At 50.0% G+C, this 24096-nt stretch overlaps 1 protein-coding gene across 2 annotated transcripts in view; it reads left to right on the top strand.

Moving 5' to 3' along the window:
- The first annotated feature begins 552 nt into the window (after positions 1-552).
- Positions 553-24096, top strand: part of CBFA2T2 (CBFA2/RUNX1 partner transcriptional co-repressor 2) — a 67567-nt gene continuing 44023 nt past the window's right edge. For both annotated transcript variants that reach the window (XM_068419684.1, XM_068419683.1), the window contains exon 1: positions 553-635. In XM_068419684.1, coding sequence (XP_068275785.1) covers positions 608-635 — 28 coding nt within the window. In that variant the 5' untranslated portion in view covers positions 553-607. The remainder of the gene's footprint in view (positions 636-24096) is intronic.

Here is a 24096-nt window from a genome sequence, read left to right as displayed (position 1 = left end):
TCACTGGGGCATGAAGGTTGGCTGAGGCTTTGAGCAACCTCAACTAGTGCAAAATATCCCTGCAGTTGAACCAGATGATCTCCAAAGGTTCCCTTCCAACCCAAACCACTCCACGATTCTTCATCCCATTTGTCCTTCAAATCTTGAAACATCATCTCCAGGACCTGATGTCCCTCCAGGCCAACCTGGTCACCTAATTGAAACCATCTCCTCGAGGCATGGGGCTGCAGTGGGGCTGTGGGAAGTGCCAGGAGGCATCTCAGACACTTTGGTTACAAAACCTGAGGCCACGGGGCTGGGCTGCAGACAAAGTCCCCATGGCCTCAGGTATTGCAACACCTCCGTGTTAGCGGGGAGATGGTGAGATGGTTTTGGGGAGGCCATAAACCGCAATTAGGCTACAAATAATAATTAAATTCATATCTAAAGCGTCGCCTCTCACTACACAGCGGCTTCCCGCTCCGCTAACGGGCAGCAGGCCGGGCCCCCCGCGGCCTTGTCGGGGCGGGCCGGGTAGGCCGCGCCCCCGGCAGCGTCACGGCGAAGGGCCGGGCCGGGCCGGTGGGGCCGCGGCGGGGAGCGGGAGGAGGCGCCGAGGAGCCGGGCGATGGTGGGGATCCCGGGCGGCTGCCAGTGTAAGAGCCGCGGCGTGGGGAGCGGGGCGGGGGGGGGGAGAGAGGCGCCGACCCGCTCGGCGCCGCTCGGCCGGGGGCGAAGGGCCTAGCGGGGCCGGGAGGCGGCGGCGGCGGGAACGCCTCGGCCTTGGCCGGGCCGCGGGCGGCGGGGGGCGGCGCGGCCGGGGGCGGGGAGCGGGCGGCAGTGGCGGTGCCGGCCCCGCTGCCGGGCTCAGCCCGCCCCGGGCCTGCCCTGCGCGGCCGGGGGGTGCAGGGAGCAGCGCTGCGCCCTGCTCGGCTCTTCCCGCTGCACGCGTTTGTGTATAAAAATGTGTGATTTAGGGGTTTGGTTGGTGTACATTTATCGGCGTGCGTGTTTATCAGGTTCGTCGCCCTCAAAGTGTGGGCAGGAGCGGCCTTGGGGACCCCGACCTGCCAAAGCAGCAGCCCCCCCCCTCCCCGGGTTTATTTTTAATGTCCAGGCTGGATGGGGTTGTGACCCAGGGCAGGTCGGCAGGAGAGGAGGGAGCACATTGCTGCTGCCAAGGAGCAGGGTAGATGGTTGTAGATGGTTAGCCTGTGCCTCTCACCGTGTTAACCTCCTGATCATTTTTCCCATCTGTGCTTTTGCGCACAGCAATTGTTTATCCAGTCGGGAATGGACTGTGAGCCGTCCCGGGCTGAGGAGCAAGATGCTGGACGGAGCCCCAGTGTCCCTGGGTAAGGGCTGTCCAGGCTGACAGCCCGGATGGGCCCTTCACACACGGGCTGGATCACAGCCTCGAGGAGACTGCGTTGATAAGTCATAGTTCAGTGAAGGGAGAAAAGCAGTTAAAAGTGCATCCCAAAGCTCAGAGGAAATGAGGGAATTTTGAAATGAAGTGTGATTGCTCATAGGGAAGCAATGTAAAGATAGACGCTGACGCTAATGTGGAAACCACCCTGAAAGCTGCATTCCTGATACAGAGGAGGAATTGCCAAGTGACAGAAATTGCAGAGAGTGAGTGAATACTTTATCGTGCTGCTTAGTGCAAAATGCGTGGAGATGTTCGGAGGGAGGTTGTTATCCCTTAAGGCAGTTACAAATATTAGTCTGTCAAAGCATGCGGACCTGAAACAGCCGGCGGCCCAGGTGGCTGCGGTGGGAGGAGGGCACAGCGGTGAGCAAGCCATGTGTGTTAACGTCCACGTGGGTTTGCAGAACCCTGGTACCTGACTGATGGGCTCCTAAACGCGCTGCCAGGGAGGGCTCTTCGTTTTGTCTGCCTGGAAGAAAAGGCCCCACAGAAGGAGCTCTGGTGAGATCAGGTGCTTTAACCGCGCTGTCCAAAAGTCAGCCCTCTGTGCCTGATCTTTCTCCAAACTCCCTTTGCAGTCTCAGCGGAGGAACAGGCTCTTCCAAGGGTGATTCATCTCACCAGTCTTGGACACCTCTGTCTGGATGTCACAAATTACGCGCTGGAGGTGCCTGGGCTTTTTCATTGACTGCAAGGGGAGTGCAGGATAACTGGCTCAGGCTTTGGCAACAAGGAGTGAGATGAAACAAATCCCACCCAGTGTGTCTGCTCATGGTGTATCCTGACTGTGTATGCAGAGACTGGTCAGATTCCCTGTTTCTCTCAGCCTGAGTACTGGGAGGAGAGACACGCCTTTGAAATCCTGCTTAAAAATAGTTGATGCTAAGGGAGACAGCGATCTTGTGCCTAAAGCCTTCAGGGTGAATACGTGAAACCAGCTCCCGTCTCAGCTGTGGCACTTTCTGCAACCTTGGGCAAGTTGTTTGAATGCTTTTCTGGATCGTGGGAGGAATGTATAGATGTATATGTAGATGCTCAGTTTTGCGGTATTAAACCATGTCTGAGAGCAGGGCTTTTCATCTGGGCCTCGTTGACAGAACCAGGCCAGGAAGCGATTGCACTGGCCTTATGCCAGCAGGTACAGCAGGGCCGTAGCCCCTGGCAAGAGAGGGTGACAAGCACCTGGGATGACTCAGCGGCAGCTAAAGCATTTTTTCTTACGCAGCCTGCATAGGCCTGTGGCTCAGCATCCATTGGTGAAGTGCTAATGACAACCCTGGTGAGCCATACAGCTGTTTTATAAGGATAAGCACATAAATATGTGTTATGGCCTTCGCAGCTTCAGAGAAAAAGCAGGTAACAATGCCCTGTTAGTGCCAGTGATTGAACAGGCTGAACGCTGGCACGAGACATCACTTAGCTCCTGGGCCTAGCGTCAGCCCAAGAACACTGTTGGATTTTATCCTTGGGCTCAACAAAGTGACTGATCAGCTGTAGGCTCATAATTTTTATAAGCACAAATTACATACGTTGCCTTGGGTATCAGCCCAGTGATTTCTGCTGTATTATAAATACAGTTGCTGGCAATGTCAGGAGGTTGCTTGATTTCTTTGGGTATGTATTACAGAGAAGTGGTTCAGTGCTCAGTGTGTAACTAATGATTTGGAAAGAAAGAAGAAATGTGGGACTGCTTTGAAACTTTGGGATGTTCCGTATTAGGTTAAGGCACATACTGACTCATGAACATGCCTTTCTTACAGGGATATTTCCAATGGGCAGAAAATAAAATGGATCTTTCTGGGACTTAGTCTTGATTTTCATTTGCTGTAGAATAAAAGGCTTACGGTGTTACTCTTCCCTTGTTTGGGAGAGTGAAATAAACTGATTTTTTAAAGCAGGCAGGGAAAAGAAAAGGGGTTTTGGTTCGCAGCTTCTCTGAGGATAGAAAAGAGCCTGTACTTCAGGTAGAGTTCATGGAGTTGACTCTCTTAAAAGCAGGACTGGAGTGGAATAGTGAGCTGAGCACGATTTGCAGCCAAGGCTTTGCAGCTACCTCGAGATGTTGCCGTAAACCACTGGAGAGGGGAGAAGGACTGCTCGGGTTTCCCTTTTGCTGGCAAGAATCAGAGGTAAACTCTTTGACTTCAGAAGAAGGAGTTGGCTGCAAAGCTCAGGAAGGTGAGAAGTGAATCTGTCTCTCTCCCTCTGATGTAGAAAGCCCCGGAGGGAGGCGGTGCTTCCACCCAGACAGGCAACTTACCTGGAACTCTTCTAGACTGAGACCCACCTTCCTGAAGGCACTTGTTGTCCAGCCAGTGTCTGGGGCAGAAAACTTCTCCTGTGTCCCCTTCACCTTCCCATCCCTCCCTGCTGCACCCCACGTTGGTGCACACCCATGTTTGATTCACCTGCGTGGGTGTCACTGGCCATCATTTTGGCTGTATTTGTGCGCTCCAGGTTCATCAACCCTGACCTTAGAGCCCAGCTAAATCATTCTTCACTCCATTTCATGTTCTTCTGGAGGCAGAAGCACTAATTTCTACAGGTAGTAACTTACCTGGCAATTGGACTTTGAGGTCAAAACCTGCACATATGTTTTCCTTGAAGATGTGCTTTGCAGTCTTTGTATAATTTAAAGGGTCAGACTATTCAGGCAGAGATTTTCTGCAGTGTGGATTTACGTTGATATTTAAGATGGTAGTTGATAATAGCCCTCAACCTTGGGTTGCAAGGATATTTTCAGAAGATAAATGGCATGCTGTAGTCTTGACTTTGGGTCCATAGATGACACTTTGAAGCTTTTTGAAATATTACAGAATTCTCTCATTAGAAGTATGGTTTTGATTGCAAAGTGTAGCATTAGCTTTTTTTTTTCCTGTGGATGTCATAAAATAATCGGGTGAATACTTAGGGAATGCTTGCAGAATCACTGCTGCTTTTCTCTGAGTGGACTCAATAGACACCCCAGTTTGTTAGCATCAATACCAGCTTCTCCCTGAACTAAATACATCCATATTTTTTCATCCTCATGATCTCTTGGGAGTTGGTCTGTCATTTCCTAATAGTGCACATAGTTGCTGTAGCAGCAAGTTCCTCCAAACAGATCACCTGGGACTCTCCCACCTGGCTTTCGTGTGCATTTTATCACGCCATACCTGACAGGAGGCAACAGGAGGAGGAGCAGGAGGTATAAAATCCTAAAGGAAAGAGAACAGGGAGGCTGTATGTGGTTGGTGTACATGGCAGTAGGCTGGTCTGGCCAGGGACTGGAGAGGATGGGTGGGTCAAGCAGCCACTGGCACTGGTGGGACTGGGCTGGTGGCAGACAGCAGCTGGGCAGCACTGGGGAGCCGATCCAGGGACCCTCCCTGATGCCTGCTGGGCCGGCAAAGGCTCTTCATACGCCTTATCAGGAGTGGTGAGCGCACAAGTGCTTAGCCTAACAACTCCTGTGTGTCTGTTAGCCAACACATATTTGCTTTATAATTCTACGTTGTTGTGCTGTCCTGCCTGCGGAGTGTCTTTGCGTCTGGCTGGAGGTGCTTGAACAAACGGAGATGGAAGGGGGCTGCAGTGGGGGGTACATCCGTGTGGTCGCACGTGGTCCTGGGCAGGCAGACACTCAGCACGGTCAGCTTTCTTTTCTGATGTGAGTATTGTGGGATACAATATTTTATGGCTGTATTCTCAGGAGCAAACATTTTGGTAGGTCTTGGGTAAGCAGAAACTTAACATAACACTTTATTTAAAGGATGGGGATATCTCAGCCTGTGGCATTTCCAGGTGGGGATGAGATTAATTTGCTTATCTTAGGTGATGGCAGGTAATGGCATGTGCAGGGGAGGTTCTGTAGGCAGGATGTTAGAACACAAAGAAGTCAGATGGCTCCCATGTTCCTCCCCGATGTGCAAGCTCTTTTGCATTAAAACACCCCGTCTAGCAGATCTGCAGGCAGGAGCCTTCCCTCCTCCTCCTCCCTGATTAGGTTTGGTGGGGGCCGAGAAGCCACTGATGAATTGTGACTGTAAAGGGCTGAACTTGGAGGGGGGATTGAAAAAAACCTTCGAAACATTTGCCGCCCTGGCAGCGTGTCCGTGGGTCGGTAATGGGGTTTATCTGCTGACATCATTAGGATCTCTGACATTTCTAGCTTAGAAACAATAACTTGCCTTATCCGTCGTCATGTTTTTCTAATTAAAGACAAAGCTTGGTAAATATTTTTTAAATGATTGAATTTCCCAAGTATGGAAAACACATGTTGGGAGTCAGGCTGGCTGCATCCAATGCGCCTTTTCCCAGAGCGTCCCTTGGAGCACGCGAGTGCAAATACAGATTTAGAGCTGTGGGTGACAGGTTTATCTGGGATGATTGGCAAGGATTTATAAACCAGGAGGGGATTTACTTCGCTCTCTCTCCCTCCTCTTCCCCCTTCTCTCCCCCCCCTCCCCGACCCCCATCTCAGAAATAGGAAATTGGGATCACATTAAACCCTAATTGGTTTGGCTCCAGCACTAGTTCAATGGCTGCCAAATAGTTAATTTATTGCGTGAGAGTTTGGCCATGTGTTGAGAGGCAAATTTGCTTGAAGCAAGAGATCTCTGTAAACTGTACATCCATTCCTGTGCCAGGTCCTGTTTACAGCGGCACCGGAGCGGGGTGCGGGAGGTGCTTTCCATCCCCGTCCCAGCAGGATGGCGAGGGGGGAGACCCTGCCCTCCTGCCTTCCTCGCTCCCCAGCCGAAAACGCTTTCAGGAAGAGTTGCCTAAAAGAGCTTAAAGTGGTTTTAGCTGGACTTGGCGATCGACGTTTGGAAACTGCCAGCTAGATAAGACGTGGGAGGCTCTCAAGAGAATGAATGCATCTGTTTGGGAGAGAACAGCAGGCCTGGGCTGTCACTGCGGAGCAGGGCCAGGGGGGGAGTCCCCGGGGTGGCAAGATGGCTCTTCCTGGACGATGTGAGGAGGGGCAAATGGGAAGCAGGCACATATCCGTTAGGTTCTATTTATGATCTAAGTAGGCCCCCTTCCAGTACCTGGAGGGGCTACAGGAAAGCTGGAGAGGGACTTTTTACAAGGGCATGGAGTGATAGGATGAGGGGGAACAGTTTTAAACTGAAAGAGGGGAGATTGAGGTGAAATATTAGGAAGAAATTCTTTGCTGTGAGGGTGGTGAGACCCTGGCCCAGGTTGCCCAGAGAAGCTGTGGCTGCCCCCTCCCTGGCAGTGTTCAAGGCCAGGTTGGATGGGGCTTGGAGCAACCTGGTCTGGTGGAAGGTGTCCCTGCCTGTGGCAGGAGGGTTGGAACTAGATGGACTTTAAGGTCCCTTCCAACCCAAACCAGTCTGTGATTCCATGATATCTGGCTGGCTTCCCATGGCCCTGCAGAAGCCCTGCTTGTTCCTGCCCTTCTCCATGAGGTTGCCTGGGCTGGTGGCTGTCAGACATCCCGGATTTGTCGTTGCTTGCTGATGGATCCCAGGCATCTAGTTGCATTTGGCTCCCATGAAGTTTTCTGGAAGTCGGGCTCCACCAGAAGAGCTTGCATGGGCTTGAAGGAGAAGCAGCCCTCACTTAGGCCATCACCATCACTGCGTTCACTGGCACTTGAGAGGGAGTTATTTGGATTAAAGAGGATGCTGCAGCCTGAGTTAAAGACTCTTACTGCTAGCGTGGCTCTGGTTTTGGAGTATGATTTGCAAGAGGCTGTGTAAGGAATAAATCCATGGCTGTGGCATTTTCGTTCATTTCTTGCTGAGTTAAATAACAAACTTCATGTTAGGGAGCTGCTTCTAGCTCCGAGGCAACAGAATTATTACCACCGTGCTCAACGGTGCTCGTTGTGTGTCAGCTGCCATTTCCATTGTGAACTGGATACCTGAAGGCTCAATATTGTGACCCTTTAATTTTCAGCTGCTAAAACGTACTGTACGAGTTGGCTAAAAGGGAAGAGCTCAGAGGGGAATTGGAAATAGCTATGCTGTGGGAGCAGTGTGTTTCTTTGGATATTTCTTAAGTGCTGAGTATTTAGGAGAAATTGATAGGTAGTAGCAATGCACTCTTCACAATACTTTTCCTTCTGTAGCTCTTGCTTCCTGGGATGTAATAAAATCCATTAAGTTCTATTTATGATCTAAGGCCCAATATAGTAATAGTTTTATTTGGATAATTGTGGCTGTTCTACCGATAATCAGAATACTGAACACTTCCAAGCGTACTGCAGAACCCAGGCTGTGTATTTAGAGGGGCACAGGGTTGGCACGGCCAAATGTTGGCCACTTTTTCTGAGGAGTCAGAGAGACATCGGTTCAACAAGAAAAAAGCCTGGATCAAGCTGAGCATCTTCGTAGGAAGGCAGCTCCTGCCTGTGGCCGCTGTGCCGGGGCCGTGCTGCCCTGGATTTGCCAGCCGTGGCGTGGAGGTGCTAGCAGGAGAGAGGTAGGGAGACAAACTGGACAGGTATCAGAAGCGAACAGCGATGGTTTGTTCTGGATGGTTTGTTTCTCATCCCGAGGTCTGAAGGCAGGTTAAACATTCATCAGGGAGCCACTCCCCACTTTTGTATCTCCTGCCTAGTTTGAAATGCAGCCATTTCTGGGCTGAGCTGCTGTAATTACTTTAAAGTACATCCTACTTCCACCACTTTTGGCAGGAAGGACGGAGGAATACTGCGCTCCATCGCCAGACAAAATAGAAATCAACAATTGGGATTTTTCTCAGAGAGCGGATCTATCTTCCCTGCCATTAAATCTGAGTTGGATGGAAGCCTTGTGCCCATTTTGCTTTCGCGGTGCGAGCGTGGCATTCTGCGGCACACAGCCCGCGTTCACGCGAAGATTTAAAGCAGAAATTCTAGCCAGAAATTCTTTCTAGCACTTTGCTTTCCTTCTGCTGTTTGCTTCCCTCTTCGCACTACAGATGCTGACGATCACCTTCCCATGGTGAGTAACGATACACGCGGTACTTTATGTTGCGCTGAGAAACTCTGTCATCTTCAGGAACGTTCTTTCAGGGATGCATTCCCACGCCTAAACCATCGCAGGTCGGGATGCCCTGGAAAACCTTCAAGCCTAGCTTGAGATCACTTGTGTCAGCCTAAACACCTGCCTCCTGTTCGAGCCTGGGCACATACGTGAGTGTGTATCCGTGCTTGTGCCACAGTTGGGTGCGTGTACAACCTGATGCACCAGGTTTCCAGCTTTCTGTGCGTTCCCCACTCCCTTCTCCTCCCTCTTCATAGATGGAATTTGTATTAAACTTGATACCCTCATCGCGAAGCCATCTGCTTCCCAGGACTGATTTTTTTTTGCCAGGAGACCTGCTTAGAGATTGAGAGAAGAGGCACCAATCCTGAGGATGCTTTCCAGAAAAAAAATACGGCAAATTTGTGGCAACCATGAAGCAGACTAGTTTAGCAGATCTTGGAGAGCATCCCCAGGACCTTTGCAGAGTTGAAATGGTTCAGGGCTGTGGGATGGAGAAGCACAGAGGCAGGAACAGATCCATAACCTGGTCTCTGCTGTCATCTGTGCATCCATGTCTCCAGCCAAGCCACCCCTCACCTATGAGGTTGTACACAGACAGGAGAGGTGAGAATTTAGAGACACAGGCAGTGGCACGTTCATAGAGCTTGTAAATCTGACTGCGGGATATGGGGGATTGCAAATCAGCGTCACACAAAATTGGATTTTTGGTGGATCGCCTGCATCCATTTACTTCTCTCCTGCAAAATACCTGGCTCCAGATTACTGCCCTTAGTCCACCTGAGTCTCCCCATTTCAGAATACACTGGTTGGGGCTTTTTTTCCCCCCAGGGGATGATCTTTTCTGTGAAAGTGTGGTCTGCCCCCTGAGAACCTAGAAGTTAATTTGATGGAATCTTCTTAGGAAGAATCTTGGACAGCAGCAGACTGTTCTTTTGGAAAAGACTGTCCTGTCTCTTTTGGAAAGCTTATGGATGAGGACCTTGCAAAGAGAGCGGCAGAGACGACCTGTGCCCGCGTTGATCTTAGCATTGCCATCCCTGCCGTCCATATCTAACAGCACCTGCTTGGCCTGGCGCTGGTTTTGCACTGTGGTACTCCAGAAATGTTCACAGGCATTTGTCTGTCCTTGTTCTTCTTGAATATACTTGTCTCATTGAACAAACCTTTTTTTTTTTCCCCCTGTGTAGTATTGATTTTAGCAAGAGGAAAAATAAAACCTCTTTATGCGTGTGAATGGATAAACAACTATCAGAGCACAGAAACTGTTGGGCAGGTAATTTTTAGGTATTTCTTGATTTGCCTGCTACCAGTTTTATTTAAATGGTAAGTCTTCAGGCACTGCGGCTACTGTGTTCATCAGTTTATTTCCTACTTAATAATTACAGCAGTTTCCCTCGAGCCCTGTACCTCTAATTAAGAAAGCTAAGTTTGATATAAAGTTAATGGGATGAAATTTCTTATATTTTTGTGGTAAAATATGCTTGCAAAAATAACATTTGTAGAGTCAGTCACTACTCCTGAACCTTGTTTACCACATCTCCTTGATCCTCCATCAGTGCTGATGACTTTTGTGATGGTGTACGGACATCAGAGACCAGGATCCAGTCCGTGCAGAAATTCTTGCCTTCGGTCTCACAGATACCATGCAAGATAGTTGGGTTGGCACAGGATCTCTGCTTTCCCTTTTACATGTGTCGGTAAGGATTGCCTCAGCTCCCACCAGCACTGCACTTTTACTGTCCTGACGGTGCTCTAAGGTGGCCCAGGAAGCCCTATAAACCTGGCAGCACTGCATGGAGCTGGTCCTGCTTCAGGTGGACTTTGTGCAGACGAGACCCATCCACCCTCCGGGCTCTGAGATCCCCATTTGGTGAAAGCTCAGTGTTATTTCAGGAACATTTCCTATGCGCAGTGACCTGTGAGTGAGCCCAGTTCGGAACAGCCACCGGCGGGGCACCTCCCTGTGCTGTGCTGCTGGGCTGCAGTGAGACCTCGGTGCCTCCCCAAACGCACCAACCACCCCGCTCTGCCCTCCACAAAGCCTCCCTCAGTAGAATTTTGCAGCAAGTTGGTTTTTGCATTCCTTTGTGCAAGATTTCTACAGCCATTGCTGGTCCTCCCAGTCTGAAGGCCAGGGCGATGCCAGTTCTCCAGACAGCCCCAAAGAAAAGCAAAAAAACCCAGGTGGGATAAGAAGTGGTAGCATGTGTAGGTGGCCATGTGCAGTAGCCCTCTCTCTTCTGATGATGCTTCTCCAACATGGGGTGAGTCTGTAGATCAGCAGGAGCAACCAGGGTGAGGATGAGCCAACGGACAGATCTGCCTGCGTCCACACAGCACGCCAGGAGTGTAAATCCGTCACCAACAGTACTGTCCAAATGGCTGTGCTTCTCCGAGCGGCGGCTCCGTGGATGGACACGCACCTCTTCACACCTGTTTTATAACACAGAAGCAAAATATTTGGGGCATCCAAATAGTTTATACCCTGACAAACAAATTCTGGCAGTGGGAGCGTGAGTTTCCATCTCATTAAGCTGTTGGCAAAGCTCTGGTAATTCCAGTCACCGATAAAGTGCAGGAATTATCCCTCAACACAACTGGTTGTGTCAGGTCCGAGCATCACTGTTTTTTCTCAGCAGTTGCGTGTTTATACTTGGGGGTAAAAGAAAGTGTTGAAATGTCAATTCTTTGGGTTCTTCTCTGGTGCTGGAGCAAGGTCTTACGAGGTCAGAAAACAAGTGTCTGAGGCTTTTTGTCCAATGAGCATAAAGTGGATTTCTACACCTGAGTTGTAAGGAGGAACTGTTTTCAAATCTAATATTTTTTTAAATGCAAAACCTGGCACTGCTGCTTGGTTTTGCAGAGGCTTGGAGGTTCAGCTTGGAGGTCACCAGCTCAGCTGCAGCCCAGGTTGGCTTTGACGAAGTTCCTGCCATCTCACAGCTGTTTGTTGGTCTGTATGAAATCAGCTCGTGGTTTTGGTCCACTTTCTTGGGGGTCAGGTTGGCTATACCATGGTTGGTCCCATTTTCGGTGTGCCATGGAGGTGCCAGGAGGTGTGCCATGAGTTGGAGACTGTGGTGTCCTCTGGCTCCTCCGGCAGGCAGAGGATGAGGTATTTTGTTGAAGGGGTAGCATGCAGATGTCAGTTGGCATGGGAAATTTGTCTCCAGCGCTGTTACAGATTTTATGGTGTCTTGCAAAGAAGAGCGAGCAGTCTGCGCTCCCTGGCTCCTGTTATGTTACGTGGCTTGAGACGGGTGCATACAAAATTAATTTGAGAGCTCTGTCGTCCAGTCCCAGAGACTAAGGAATGTTTTAGTAGGGCTTCTATAAAATTTATATGCTTTATCAAAGGTCCTATTGTTTCCTCATTAAAGCAGGATTATCCCTCTGGGATTAGCTGTTCTGCATGGGTCAAGAAGACAGCCCTACTCCGTTTTCATAGTAAACTTCTGCCTGCAGAGATGTGCTGTGAAACACCCAAGGCAAGTGGGAGGCTGAGTACCCAGGAGACATGGGGATGCAGGTCTTTGGAAACGGGATGCAAGAGGAGCTTTTACAAATGTCGGCTTGATTGGACTTGACTCTTGAACACATGGAAGAATTTTAGCGGGCTGCACCTCCAGCCCTACTTCTTATCGTTCGAACGTCCCGTCTCTGAGACTCCTCCTGGCGTTAAACAGCCTCTGTCGTTGGTGCGAACCTTACAGGGTGAATTTGGAGCTTTTCCATACGCCAAACCAAGGAGGCAGGGAAACCTTTTAATTTGCAAAAGGATCTCCTATAGTCAATACAAGTTGATCCTGCAAGCTTTCTTGAACTAATTCCTGTCGGTTTGTCTTTGCAAGATGTGTTCCTAATGTAAATATTGTCATCACTGAACAAGGACTTGCAGGAAAATGGTGAAAAGAAATGCTGAAGCAGCACTGCTAGTCAGGTAGATGTATTACACTGCCGTTTAGTCGTAAGAAGTCTCCAAGAAGAAGAATGAACTCTTGGACTAGGAGCCTGCTCAGACTGCAGTATTAACTTGAAGAGAGGTGTTATTTGAAATGACTGCTGTAAAAATCCCTCAGAAAACGGTTTTAGTCCTTCTCTTGCTCTGCTCGTAATGACGTTCCCTAGAGGACATGTATTTGTCATCTGTTTCTCTAGATCTGCAGAGAAGTAAAATTCAAAGTGCTCACACTATAGCTTGGAGCGTCAGGTCAAACATGAGGGACAGAGTGTACCCTCAGCAAGTTTGCTGATGACACAAAACTGGGAGGAGTGGCCGATACCCCAGCAGGCCGTGCTGCCATTCAGCGAGACCTGGACAGTCTGGAGAGCTGGACGGAGAGGGGCCTCATGAAGTTCAACAAAGGCAAGTGTAGGGTCCTGCACCTGGGGAGGAATAACCCCATGCACCAGTACAGGCTGGGGGCTGACCTGCTGGAAAGCAGCTCTGCGGAGAAGGACCTGGGAGCTCTGGGGGACAACAACTTCCCCATGAGCCAACAATGTGCCCTTGGGGCCAGGAAGGCCAATGGTGTCCTGGGGTGCATGAGGAAGTGTGTGGCCAACAGGTCGAGGGAGGTTCTCCTCCCCCTCTACACTGCCCTGGTGAGGCGACACCTGGAGTAACTGTGTCCAGTTCTGGACAAGGAACTACTGGAGAGAGTCCAGTGGAGGGGTACGGAGATGGTCAGAGGGCTGGAGCATCTCTGCTACGAGGAGAGGCTGAGGGAGCTGGGGCTGTTCAGCTGGAGAAGAGCAGACTGAGGGGGGATCTTATCAATGCTTACAGATACCTCAGGGGGGGTGTCAAGGGGATGGGGCCAGACTCTTCTCAGTGGTGCCCAGTGACAGGACAAGGGGCAACGGGCACAAACTGAAACACGGCAAGTTCCATCTGAAAATGAGGAAAAACTCCTTTACTGTGAGGGTGCCAGAGCCCTGGCACAGGCTGCCCAGGGAGGGTGGGGAGTCTCCTTCTCTGGAGATATTCAAACCCGCCTGGACACGACCCTGTGCAACGTGCTCTGGGTGACCCTGCTTTGGCAGGGGGTTGGACTGGGTGATCTCCAGAGGTCTCTTCCAACCCGCGACAGGCTGGGATCCAGTGATTCTATGAGCAGCTAACAGCACGCGTGGTCTGCCTTCCCCTGCGCTGAGCAGAGCATCCCACGAGCCTCGCTGCCAGGAACACGTCGTGGTGGCTGGGCTGAGCTGCAGCCATGCTGGAGAAGCTGCTGCGGGCCACCTGGGGCTGGGCTGAGTCCCACCAGCAGCCCTGCTTGGGTTGGTGCAACCCAAAGTTGTTGTGCAAGGTGTGCAACTGGTTGTAAGTGTCCGATTGTTGGGGCGTTCAATGGTAGTCTACAGCCTTGAGTAGCACCGGTGGTGCATCTCTTCTACACCTTACATGGTTTTTTTTTTTTGCAGTGGAAAGCTGGCCATGGTCCATTAGCTGTATGTAAATGAGGTTATGTATGTAAATTCAGGTTACTTGGGCTCCAAGCAGCCAGGTTATTAACCACAAACTCAGCATTTATAATGCAAATACCGACAGGGCTTTAAGTAGGGCAGGAGCTGCGTCAAGTCATCTCCCCCTGCACCGCGGGGCAGGGCAGCGGCAGGCCAGGTGTCTGCCTGTAACTGCAGCTGCTCCGGCTGCAGAAGCAGGTGGAGACGTTCAGGACTTGTCAGCAAAACACAGCTGGGAAAAGTTAAGAGCAGCCCCACAACGTGCTATTTCACCTGGGCAGAGAAACGGAGTCGCCGGTGATAAACGTGGCTTCACCTCAGTGAGGGCTCTGGGTAGGATTAATGACATGAAGAGGAAGTAGATGTATGCTCGGTCTGGGGTTCTTTTTCTTTTCTCAGTAGTAACACAGCCAAATCAAATCAGCTGTTTCCAGAATGCTGCCTTTTAACTGCCTGTGCCATCAAATCCAGCCTCAGTTCAGAGGAGCTTTGCTGATGGACGTCTCTCTTTCATCTCCTACTCCAGGTTTTTATTATTGTTTTTTAAATTAAGGTGTTTCTTGTTCTTTCCCCTAAAATCTTTTTTTTTTTTTTTTTTATAACTCATGGTGTAGAAAATCAAGATTTTGACAGCTGTTGAAGTTCAAGTTTAGTAAATCTGAGTTTTGGATTGAGGGTAATTTTTGCCCTCTTCCTCTTTCCCTTATCTGTGTGTTAATTGACTTCAACAGTCAGACATTTCACTACTTCCAGCTCTTGCCAGTTGTCTGAACACGTACGTCCGATGGGTGGGGTGGAAGACCTCTGACTTCTTTGATGTGATGCTCTCACCCAATGCTCCTTTCAGTCTATTGAAAAATCTCCTCTTTGTACCATCTCAGGTGTTTGTCAGCGCATTCCCTCCCAGGTTAGTGGGAGAGGCAGAGGCAGGGGGTGCTGGGTGCTCGCTCTGCTTGCTTGGCTGCCGCAGGGAGCTTGCCAGGAGGAGCACAAAGCACGAGTGGGTTCCCCTTTCTCCTGCATAGAAATGATAAGGGATCTGATGGCTCCTGTCCCTTCGTGTAGGGATGGTGTCACCTGGATGTAAAATACTTGGATCCAAGGCAGGCAGCTCCTTGGTAATGGTGTGTTTCCTTCTAAGCACTTAGGATGGAAAAATGAGTTTTGGGACCTTTACATGACTCTCTCCTCCCCATCTCTCTGACTCCGTTGGGAATTTTGTTGTTAGTGCTGCTGGGTTGATGTGGAAAGAGCTCAGGTGGTGAGTGGAGATGTGCACCTCTGGGTGAGGTGGGTCACCCTAAATCAGTGCTGTGGGCAGCTATGGCTGTGTTGGGTGCAGACATGGTGGTGTTGGAGGGAGCTGATGCCTTCAGCAGTTGTGGGCCTCCTCTTTAGCTTTGGCGTGTTAAATCCTGACAGTTTTTAAGGGTGGGTGGGTTGTGTGCTTTGTCAGCCTAGTTTTCTTCAGCTGTTTCTCTTGGGAGAAGCTAGCTGTATTTTTTTGAGACTTGATTTTCTGTACCTGTTGTGTTTTCGTTGAGTGACTTTTTCCAGAAGAATCTTCTGATTGAATCGTTCTTGTTGGAAAATGTCCATTTGTCAAGACAGAAACTTTCTCTGGGACCAGTACATGCTCAGGAGCTCAGAAACCACCCTAGGCGCTCTGTAATTGTATTTACTAAACTGTACAACATGGCCTAAATAAATATTTGCTGGTTTGAATATGTTGTTTTGGCATCCTGGTAGAGTTCTGGCTGCTTGACCTTTGGCTGTTGTGATGTCTCCTTGCTTTGTGTCATTTTTGAAAGCGGGTTGGGTTTTTTGTTTGGTTTTGGGTTTTTTAAATAACGATATGGAAGGGGAAGATTTGAAGTCCAGGTTTCAGGGCATGGCCCTGCTTCGGGGTTAAAGCGAGCTGCCACTGTCCACACTTTCTGGTTATGGGCTGTGGTTTCACCCTCACTCAAACCTCTCTGGTCGCTGGTGGATGTGGAGAGGAGGGGGCTTGATCTGGGGTTGAGCTTGGCGGGGAGAGGGATGGATCCTTATGGATCCTGGTAGATCCTGGTGGATCCAGCAGCACCACCAGACACCATTATGGTCCCGTGCATGTGCTTGTGGGGAGGGAAGGGGCCACCCCGGTGTGACTGTGGGCTGAGCTTGGCTGCTGACCCTTGGAGGAGCAGTGTAATGGGAATGACAAGGAATTTGGACCGGAGGAGAAAAAATTCATGTTAGTGCCTGAATATAGTTTTCCATCCTCTTAAAATTCTTCTGTTTCTTTGAACTGTGAATCCCAGATGCTAAAAAAGTATTTTTCCAGACATGGCTATGCTGTCTTGCTGTGTATTTTCCACCAAATTGCTGAATTATTGTTTTCCTTCTGGCCTTCAGTTTTTTTCATAGCTTTATCTTTTTGTCGGGATGTTTTACATGGCTAAAACTCGTTCCTGTTCAGCATACCAATCTGAGAACTCCCACGTGAGGCAGCGTCCCCACCGAGCTATCGCGTGGGACAGGAATGCTGGCTTTTTTTTCCTGGAAACTTGTAAGCATGAGCTTCCTGTTGACACGAGCTGTAAATCTGCACAGAGGCTCTGCTTCCGACAGAAGATGAAGGTAATAAAATTTCAGGTCCTCGTTCACTGCGCCTGGTCCTCCTCGAGCTGCGTCCAAGCACCCCAGGGACGGTGGAAGCGCAGAGGCATGGGAGGGAACCTGTGGGTTGCTCTGCACCTCTGGAAATGAGTCTTTCCCTTTATTTTTTCCCCTTTTCTGTAGGCACCCAAACACGGATACAATCCTAAAAGATTGGGTTGGAGGATCTCAAAACCCTAATGACTCTAAAATAATGCTTCATCGCTTGTTTTCTCCTTTCGTTTCTCCCTGCCTCTCCCACCACAGAGCTGATGTTCAGTTTTGGGGAGTTAACTCTATCCTACATCCAAAACAGGCATTTCTGGATAATGAGCTGGCCAAATTCTGGCAGCTATTAGAAGACTTTGCATGTTACCACCCATGTCACTTAATCTTGCTGTTATTTCTGCCTCCAAGAGGAGATCTGGTGGGACACAGTCTCTTTCAGAGGCTGATGCATGCTTTATTTCTGGGTGGGTAGCAGAGGCAGGTAGCAGATGCCCACGAAAGAGGTTGAGCTCACCAGGTGACGTGGGCTTGTAATGGTTGGGCATGACCATGCTGATCTTCAGGATGGTCTGTTGGGGATGCTGAGGGCTGCTTTGGCTGTCAGGGAAGGGATGGAGGCAGGCGAGGGGCTGGGAGGTGGTGGAAGCAGAGTATGGAGAAAGGAAGCAGAAATAAGGAGAAAAAGAGATGAAAAGCATCATAGGAGAAAGGGGAAAAAGGATATAGAAAGGGGAAAAAGGATATAGAAAGGAAGGAGGAGTGGTTACAGGACATGGAAACGAGGAGCAACAGGCAGGATAAAAGGAAGATCTGGATGGAGGCTGAACTCTCTTAATAAGCATCCTATTAATTAATACTTTCTCATGCGGCAGCACCGGGGTGTGGATGAAATCCAGCCCTCCTCAGCCTGACCTCCGCGCTCTCCTCGCTCGCCACCGTGATGGTTTCTCCTTGGCTTCTCGCCCTAAGCGAAACCACAACCTTTCCGATTCTCCGGGCAGAATGGAAGGCACATGGCAGCGGTGTAAGAGGAGCCTCTCGCAGTCGGCTGCGCTTGGGTGGGCGTGCTGGGTCTTTCGTAAACTAATAGCTCCCAGCAGTGCTACTAAATCAGACTTGGTGGAGCCGGGAGCGGAGAGTTGGAATGCCGGGGCAGGCGCAAAGGGCTGCGCTGGGTTGTTTCTTTTTTGGGTTTTTTTTTTCTTTCCCCAAATCCACCATTTGTTAGGTCTAAAGGGCCAGCTGACAGCAGGAGAGGGAGCTGGCAAGGATGGACTTTGCAAAAAAAAAAAAAAAAGTTTAAAAAAATAAAACTAAAACCCCAAAAATAAAAATTAAAACCCCCCTGTTTAAAACATAACTTTTTGTTGTTTGAGGTGGAAAGAGAGAGAGCCCTGTTCAGTGCTAAACCTGCAAAGCCAACAAACTGGGATGCTACTGGAAAGCCCTGCTTAAAATCCTCAGCTGGTGCTTTTACTTGGTAAAATGAACAAAACAAAGGAGGATTATTTTTTTAAGTGTCTTAAAGGCAGGCTGTGGTTTGGGTGAGAAATTTAGATAATTTTTTTTTTTAAATCAAGGTTGCCAGGTTAATGACAACTTGTTACCGAGAAAATAAACCTCCTTTGGTGCCTGTCTGATGTCGGGACATGACTAGGCAATGAGACAGGAGTTGCCGCCTTCTCTGAATCACAGAATCACAGACTGGTTTGGGTTGGAAGGGACCTTAAAGACCATCTCGTTCCAACCCCCTGCCACGGGCAGGGACACCTTCCACCAGACCAGGTTGCTCCAAGCCCCATCCAACCTGGCCTTGAACATTGCCAGGGAGGGGGCAGCCACAGCTTCTCTGGGCAACCTGGGCCAGGGTCTCACCACCCTCACAGCAAAGAATTTCTTCCTAATATCTCATCTAAATCCGTTACAGGAAAAGCCGTTATCAGAGGAAAAGCCGCAGCCCGCGGGAGGGAAGTCACGGGTGGAGGGAGGTGCAGGAAGGGAGCTAGGACCTGATGACTGTGCTGTAGGGAAGGGGCTTGGGATCCATCACATGCATTTATTGCTCATATTTTTGATGGTAAATGCTGCCCTTTCTGGGATGAGGCCAAAACCACGAGTTCTGATAAGAAGTCCTGCTTTGATAAGCTTTAACATGTGCTTTCTTAATTGTTAAGGATCTTCTACAGGGGAGGTGGTGGAGAGCACCAGGAGCCCAGCCTGCAGAGTGGGGTGTCTGACACAGCTGTCAAAGCATATCGTCTCACCTGCAGAAGGGAGGATTTCTGCTTCCAAAGCTTGTCTGCACCGTAAACACGCGCTAAAGGGGCTGACTTTCCATGGACTCGGGTGAAAATGTCAGATCTAGGCAGGTAACTGGGTTTTCTGGAGGAGCAGGGTGGTGCCGGAGTCAGCTGCAGCCCCCACCTGGGCAGTGAAAGATGAGGGTCACCAAAATTACAATTGGAGGGGAGAAGACATATGTATTTTAACAAATCTTTGTAATCGAAGGGAGCTGCTGTTGATCTGGAAAATATTGTCAAGCTGCGGAGCTGTTGAACTTGACTTAATCTTCTGCAGGCTGGGTATTACTCTCTCCAAATAGGATTACTCATTTTTTCCCTATTTCTGTGTTTGGTTTAAATACCCGTGACAGCTACAGAGGCTTGGATTTCTAATCAGGGCAAGGGTGTTAAATTTAAGAATTGGTGTGTTGGTTTGGGGGGGATTTTTTGGATAGGACATCAGTTCCTGGGTGTGTTTTCTTCACATATGTGGTCATATAGCAGGAATAAGGTAGATTTTGCTTAGGTGCCCCCCCACCTCCAGCTCTAAATCAGTAGCCAGAAGTAAAGTTTCGATAACTTCTTTAGGTTGTGCTTAATTTCTCTGTTTTTTTTCTTAATCCCACTGTTTTTTCGCAATGTCTGATCATAGTTGTTCTGGGTATAAATTCTGCCAGCTCAGTTAAGGCCAACTTTTAATATGGTTTTGCCCCTCTCTGGGCAGTATGGAAATGGCAGAAGAGCCATACGCTGCTCACCTTCACTCCTGAAGGAGGCAATATGATTAGATTTACTTGACAAATTAAGCTTGTTAACGTAATCTCCCATGTGCTAATTTAAATAATGGAGGTATTGAAAAGAGGATGTTTGTTAAATGTGATAAATTTACTAGGAATGGAGAGGTCTAATCTCCGTTTTGGGGTGGGTGCATGCCTGTGTCTGCTGAGCTTGAACTCAAGTCAGCGAGCCTCCCCTGCAACCCCATCAGCATCGCTTCAAAGGGAGCAGTCCCCTCTTGGCTCCGCTGACTCATAAGTAAGGCAGAAAGAAGGCAATAAAATGTTTGACTTTCCTGCCAAACCTGAGCCTGGAGGAGGAGGAGCATCCCAATTGGTTTCCATCAGATTCCAGTTAGCATGAATTTACGGTTTCCACTTAGCCTGATAAATGGCTTTGGCTGCCTTGGTGCGTTTGGGTTTGTTTTTTCTGTGCGGTGGAAAGTGGTCAGCTTAAAAAGGCAAAGGCTTTCCAAGGTTGCCGTGAGTACGAGTGAAGCTTCTTTCCGAGGTAAGAACGTAGCAGGCAAAAAAATAAAGCCACGTCACGTCATGAAATATGGGTGGAATGAAAGAGAAATCAGAAGTAGTTCAGGTCTCTTGTGCTTGCTGTGGCAAGGGGCTGCGATAGGCATAAAAATTCCACTGGAAACTGGAAAAATTCTTCAGATTTCCTCGCTTTCCTCAGAAACCACACTTAGCAGCAGGTATCAATAGCTCCCAGTGTTCAAACTTTGTTTGCATCGTTCTTTCCATGGAACATTCCCATGAGAAGAAAGCAGAAGCAGATTAACGCGGCGAGCCGGGGAAAGCCGTCTGCCCGGTGCTGCCTGCAGCCCTCCTTCCTTCCGCTGGAGTGGCGATGTCTGCGTTACAAAATCTTATTTTAATGCATAATTGGGGAGCAGGTTACCTCTACGTAACCTCTTGGTTACATAGAGGTTCTGCTCAAGGGTGGTAGGTGATGCATCTCAGTGTCTTCTGTTAGTGCGTTGCCTCTGCTTCCCCCTGCTCCGTTCGCAGAGGCGGTGGCTGAGCAGGGCACGGCTGCGGGATGCTTTGGCGTGCGAGATGCTTTCTCCTGGCTCGCTTGGCAGTGCTGGGAGCTGCCGCGTTGGCACTGCTGGAGAGGCCGGCTGGCAGCGGCGTGTTTGCCGGCGGCTCCATGGACCTGCCCCTGCCGGCAGCGAGCCGAGGGATGGGTCGCTGTTGGGGTGAGCTTGGCGATGGGTTGCGTTTAAGATACAACCCATGAGCCTTTCAAAGGAGGCTTTGCAATGGCTTCTACTCGGGGCGCTCAAGTGTCCTCACCTTTAGTTTTTATACCTTGAGAGCCCAAAACTACACGTGCAGCTTCCTTACTCCGAGGCCAAGCTGTGAGTTCTGGGATAGTCCTGCCCCTGTAGCCAGAAGCGGGGGTGTCTTAGCTGAGGATGTTGGGTTTTTGGTAGAAGTTGGCCTGTGGACACCATGGTAAAGAGTACGTACATACTCATAAAGGTTTATAAAGTCAAGTCATTGTAACTATACTTAAAATCCCTGGAGTGGCCTGAGTTTTTGACATTTCAAACTACTTTAGGTTGTAAAAATAGGGAAAAGATTTATTTGGCCATCGGATGACAAATGGTACTTACAACCCGGTCATCATAGTTGGGGACAGCTTTTGTTTATGTAAAGTGAAACATTTACAAGCTGTTGAGGTCCTTAAGTTAAAATATGATTAAAAAAGAAGGTGAGGGAACAGCTAGTGCTAGTTACCTATTTCAAATAAACCCCCCAAACCCCAGGTATACCGTGTGAGAGGGCTTTCTCTGGTGACTGTGACCTAGAGACCTGGCAGCTCCCAGGCTGCATCTCTTGAGCATCTTCTGTTTGTCATACAGCATCCCCCTCCCCTCTTGTGCTCAGACTGAGCTCAGCTTTTGAGTTCACTGGCTGGTTTCAGACTGGTTTGGAGATGTTGGGACAGGGCTGGGCAGGGAACAGTGATGTCTGATGCTTCATGCCTTGAGCAGAGGGCTGCATCCATCTGCCTGGTACCATCTCTACCGGGGGCAAAGCTGCAACATGAGCTCCCTCCCTATAAGACATCAGAGAATCCACATGAGAGCCACCGCTGTCGGGGTGACCCCGGCCGGGCAGGGCTCCTGTTGGGGACCTCACAGTGCGAGGCGCCGGGGAGCAAATCATGAGACACGAGTCCATAGGAAAATAACTTTAGTAATTCTGGTGCTCGTGGAGCTGCTTGGGTTTTGTCTCCTTTCATTGTCTGTGTAATTTAGAGATGATTTTTCCATTTTGGCTTATGAAATATTGAGAGCTTTCGTATTTTGCGCAACCTCCATCAAAAGTGTCGGAAGCCCCAGTGAGCTAAACTTTCTGAAATTAAATGTTTTACTGACGTGCCTTGCCAGCAGCCCTGCCAGTGGGGACTGGGATGCAGAAAGAAGTGCGTGCCAGGAGGTGCTGGTGGATCTGCCTGCAGCACTTGCCCGTTCCCAACCCGCTCTGCTGCCCGAGCATCACTTTACAGGGTACACCAGGTATCTGTGTGCTCATACTTGGTCATGATTCACTTTTTTTTTAGCTGAAGCATGTGAAATTGCTGCTCTTAGCTGAGGTTTGGAGGTGGGAGGGTAGCTGTGAATCTGTGCCCCCTCTGCCTGCAGCCAGGCTGCCCTTACTCGGAGCGATGTGCTCGCCCAGCCAGGGCTGCAGCAGCTTCAGGGGCTCCTACAACAGCTGAAAGTCTCCTGCCCAAATGCCTCCCCCCAGGTACCATCCAGCCCCCTGCCTGTGCTGGGGGGCCATCCTCCACGGGAGGAAAACATGGCCCGTGTCTTCATGAACGTGTGCCATGCCTGCTCGCAGAATGCTTTTTAATACTTCCTTTAAAGCACTTTTTTTTCCCCCTTTAGAGCCTTTTCCCCTCCCAAAGGGAAGCAGAGGTACCTTAAACTAATTAGGAGTAAGAGGCAGAGCAGCCAGGGTGGAGGGTTAGGTGGGATGCCGTGGGGCTGCACTGCTAGAAGGTTTATGGACGTGGCTGGGCAGTTAGCAGTAGCCTACCAAAGCATGGGAAATGTCATAAAAAGCAGCATTTTGCTCTCTGTGAGTGAGTAAATATTCTGTCACGCTTACAGCAACTGTGGAGAATTCAGCTTGTGTGATTTCTGGGCTTTGGAAAAAGCAGCATCCCTCGGCTTGGGCAATGGCAGGCTTTTAGTTGCTGTCCTGGCAAGGTACGTGGGTCTCTGGCCCTCTCTGGAGGGAGAAGTGGTGTTGCCTGCAAAGATGTGGAAAGGATTATATGGAGACCTGAATCTGCTCAGCTCAGAGGAATATGGACTGGAGCGGTGAATCCCTCCCGAGATCTTAAAACGTGTCTGCAAGCGAAATGCAAAGGTCGCTTCTGCTCCTCGGGTGGTTTTACGGGAGCTGGGAGGAGGATGGCACGGAGGAGGGTGGTGTGGGCAGTACCTGGGGGGTGGTTGCCTCTCCTCCGGGGCAGTACCGCGGGCAGCAGGGCTGCCTGCCTGCGTGGCCAGGAGCGCTGCTGTATCAGTCCGTGTTTCCCCAGCACCCGGCTTGCGGCGAATGGTGCTGGGCTGATGGGATTAGTCAGGGGCCTCTAGTTAATGTCTGTTGTTTGTGCCGCACGTCGGGGAGCGACTATTCAAAATTACCAGGCGGTTTGTAGGTGGCAGAGCTGCCACGTCGGTGTATTAAGGGGGGGAAAGATGGTCAAAGGTAGTTGTGTCCGGTGGGTTTCTGTTACGAGCCTCCGTTGCTGCTCCAAGATCCCTGGTGGAGTTTACTCCCTGTATAAAACATTTAGGATTTACATTTTCCTTTAACACTTCCTCTTCAATCCCAGTAATATGTTACACATTTAATTGCTCTTCCTTTGAATTTTCCAGTCCTGGTTTGGTACCCTTGCAACATCAGTATCTTGTTATCTTGTTGTTGCTTCTAATTGCTAACACATGCCGGCTTTCCAGGGCTGCAGACTCCGGCGCTGGGGCTTGGAGGGGAGTTTACAGCGAAGATTTATGTGCGTGGGGAAACCTTCAAAAAATTAATTTGCTGGTTTACCCAACAGCTTATCCAGATTTCAAAATTGAGGGCTGAGAGGGAGGCTGATCTACACCCGGCGCTGCATAAGGCAGAGCCGATGTCGGGAGAGTCGCTCCGGTGGAAGCGACCCGCAGCGCCTGCGTCGGCGAAGCCTTCCCTTCCCCTCGTCGCCCCGCCGCCGTCTCGCTGTTATTGCCGGCCATAAACAAATTACGTGTATTTAACAAGTTAATGTGAGCCGGGCTGCGAGGCGCTGGTAGGTGCGTGCTGGGTGACATCAGCTGGCGAGCAGCCTGGCAGCAGCGCGGCGCAGGCAGGGAGCAGGCGGCGAGCCGAGGCGGGGGGGTGTGTGTGTGTGTGCGCCTCTGAGCTGGGGATTCTGGCAAGGTGGAGAAGCTGGTCTGTTTGGCAGGACCTTCCCATCTGGGATCCATCTGTGTTTCCCTGGA

This window comes from Nyctibius grandis, chromosome 28 (assembly GCF_013368605.1).
Source record: "Nyctibius grandis isolate bNycGra1 chromosome 28, bNycGra1.pri, whole genome shotgun sequence".
Lineage (NCBI taxonomy): Eukaryota > Metazoa > Chordata > Aves > Nyctibiiformes > Nyctibiidae > Nyctibius > Nyctibius grandis.
Note: the sequence above shows the minus strand (reverse complement) of the source record. Positions and strands in the feature narration are given on the sequence as shown.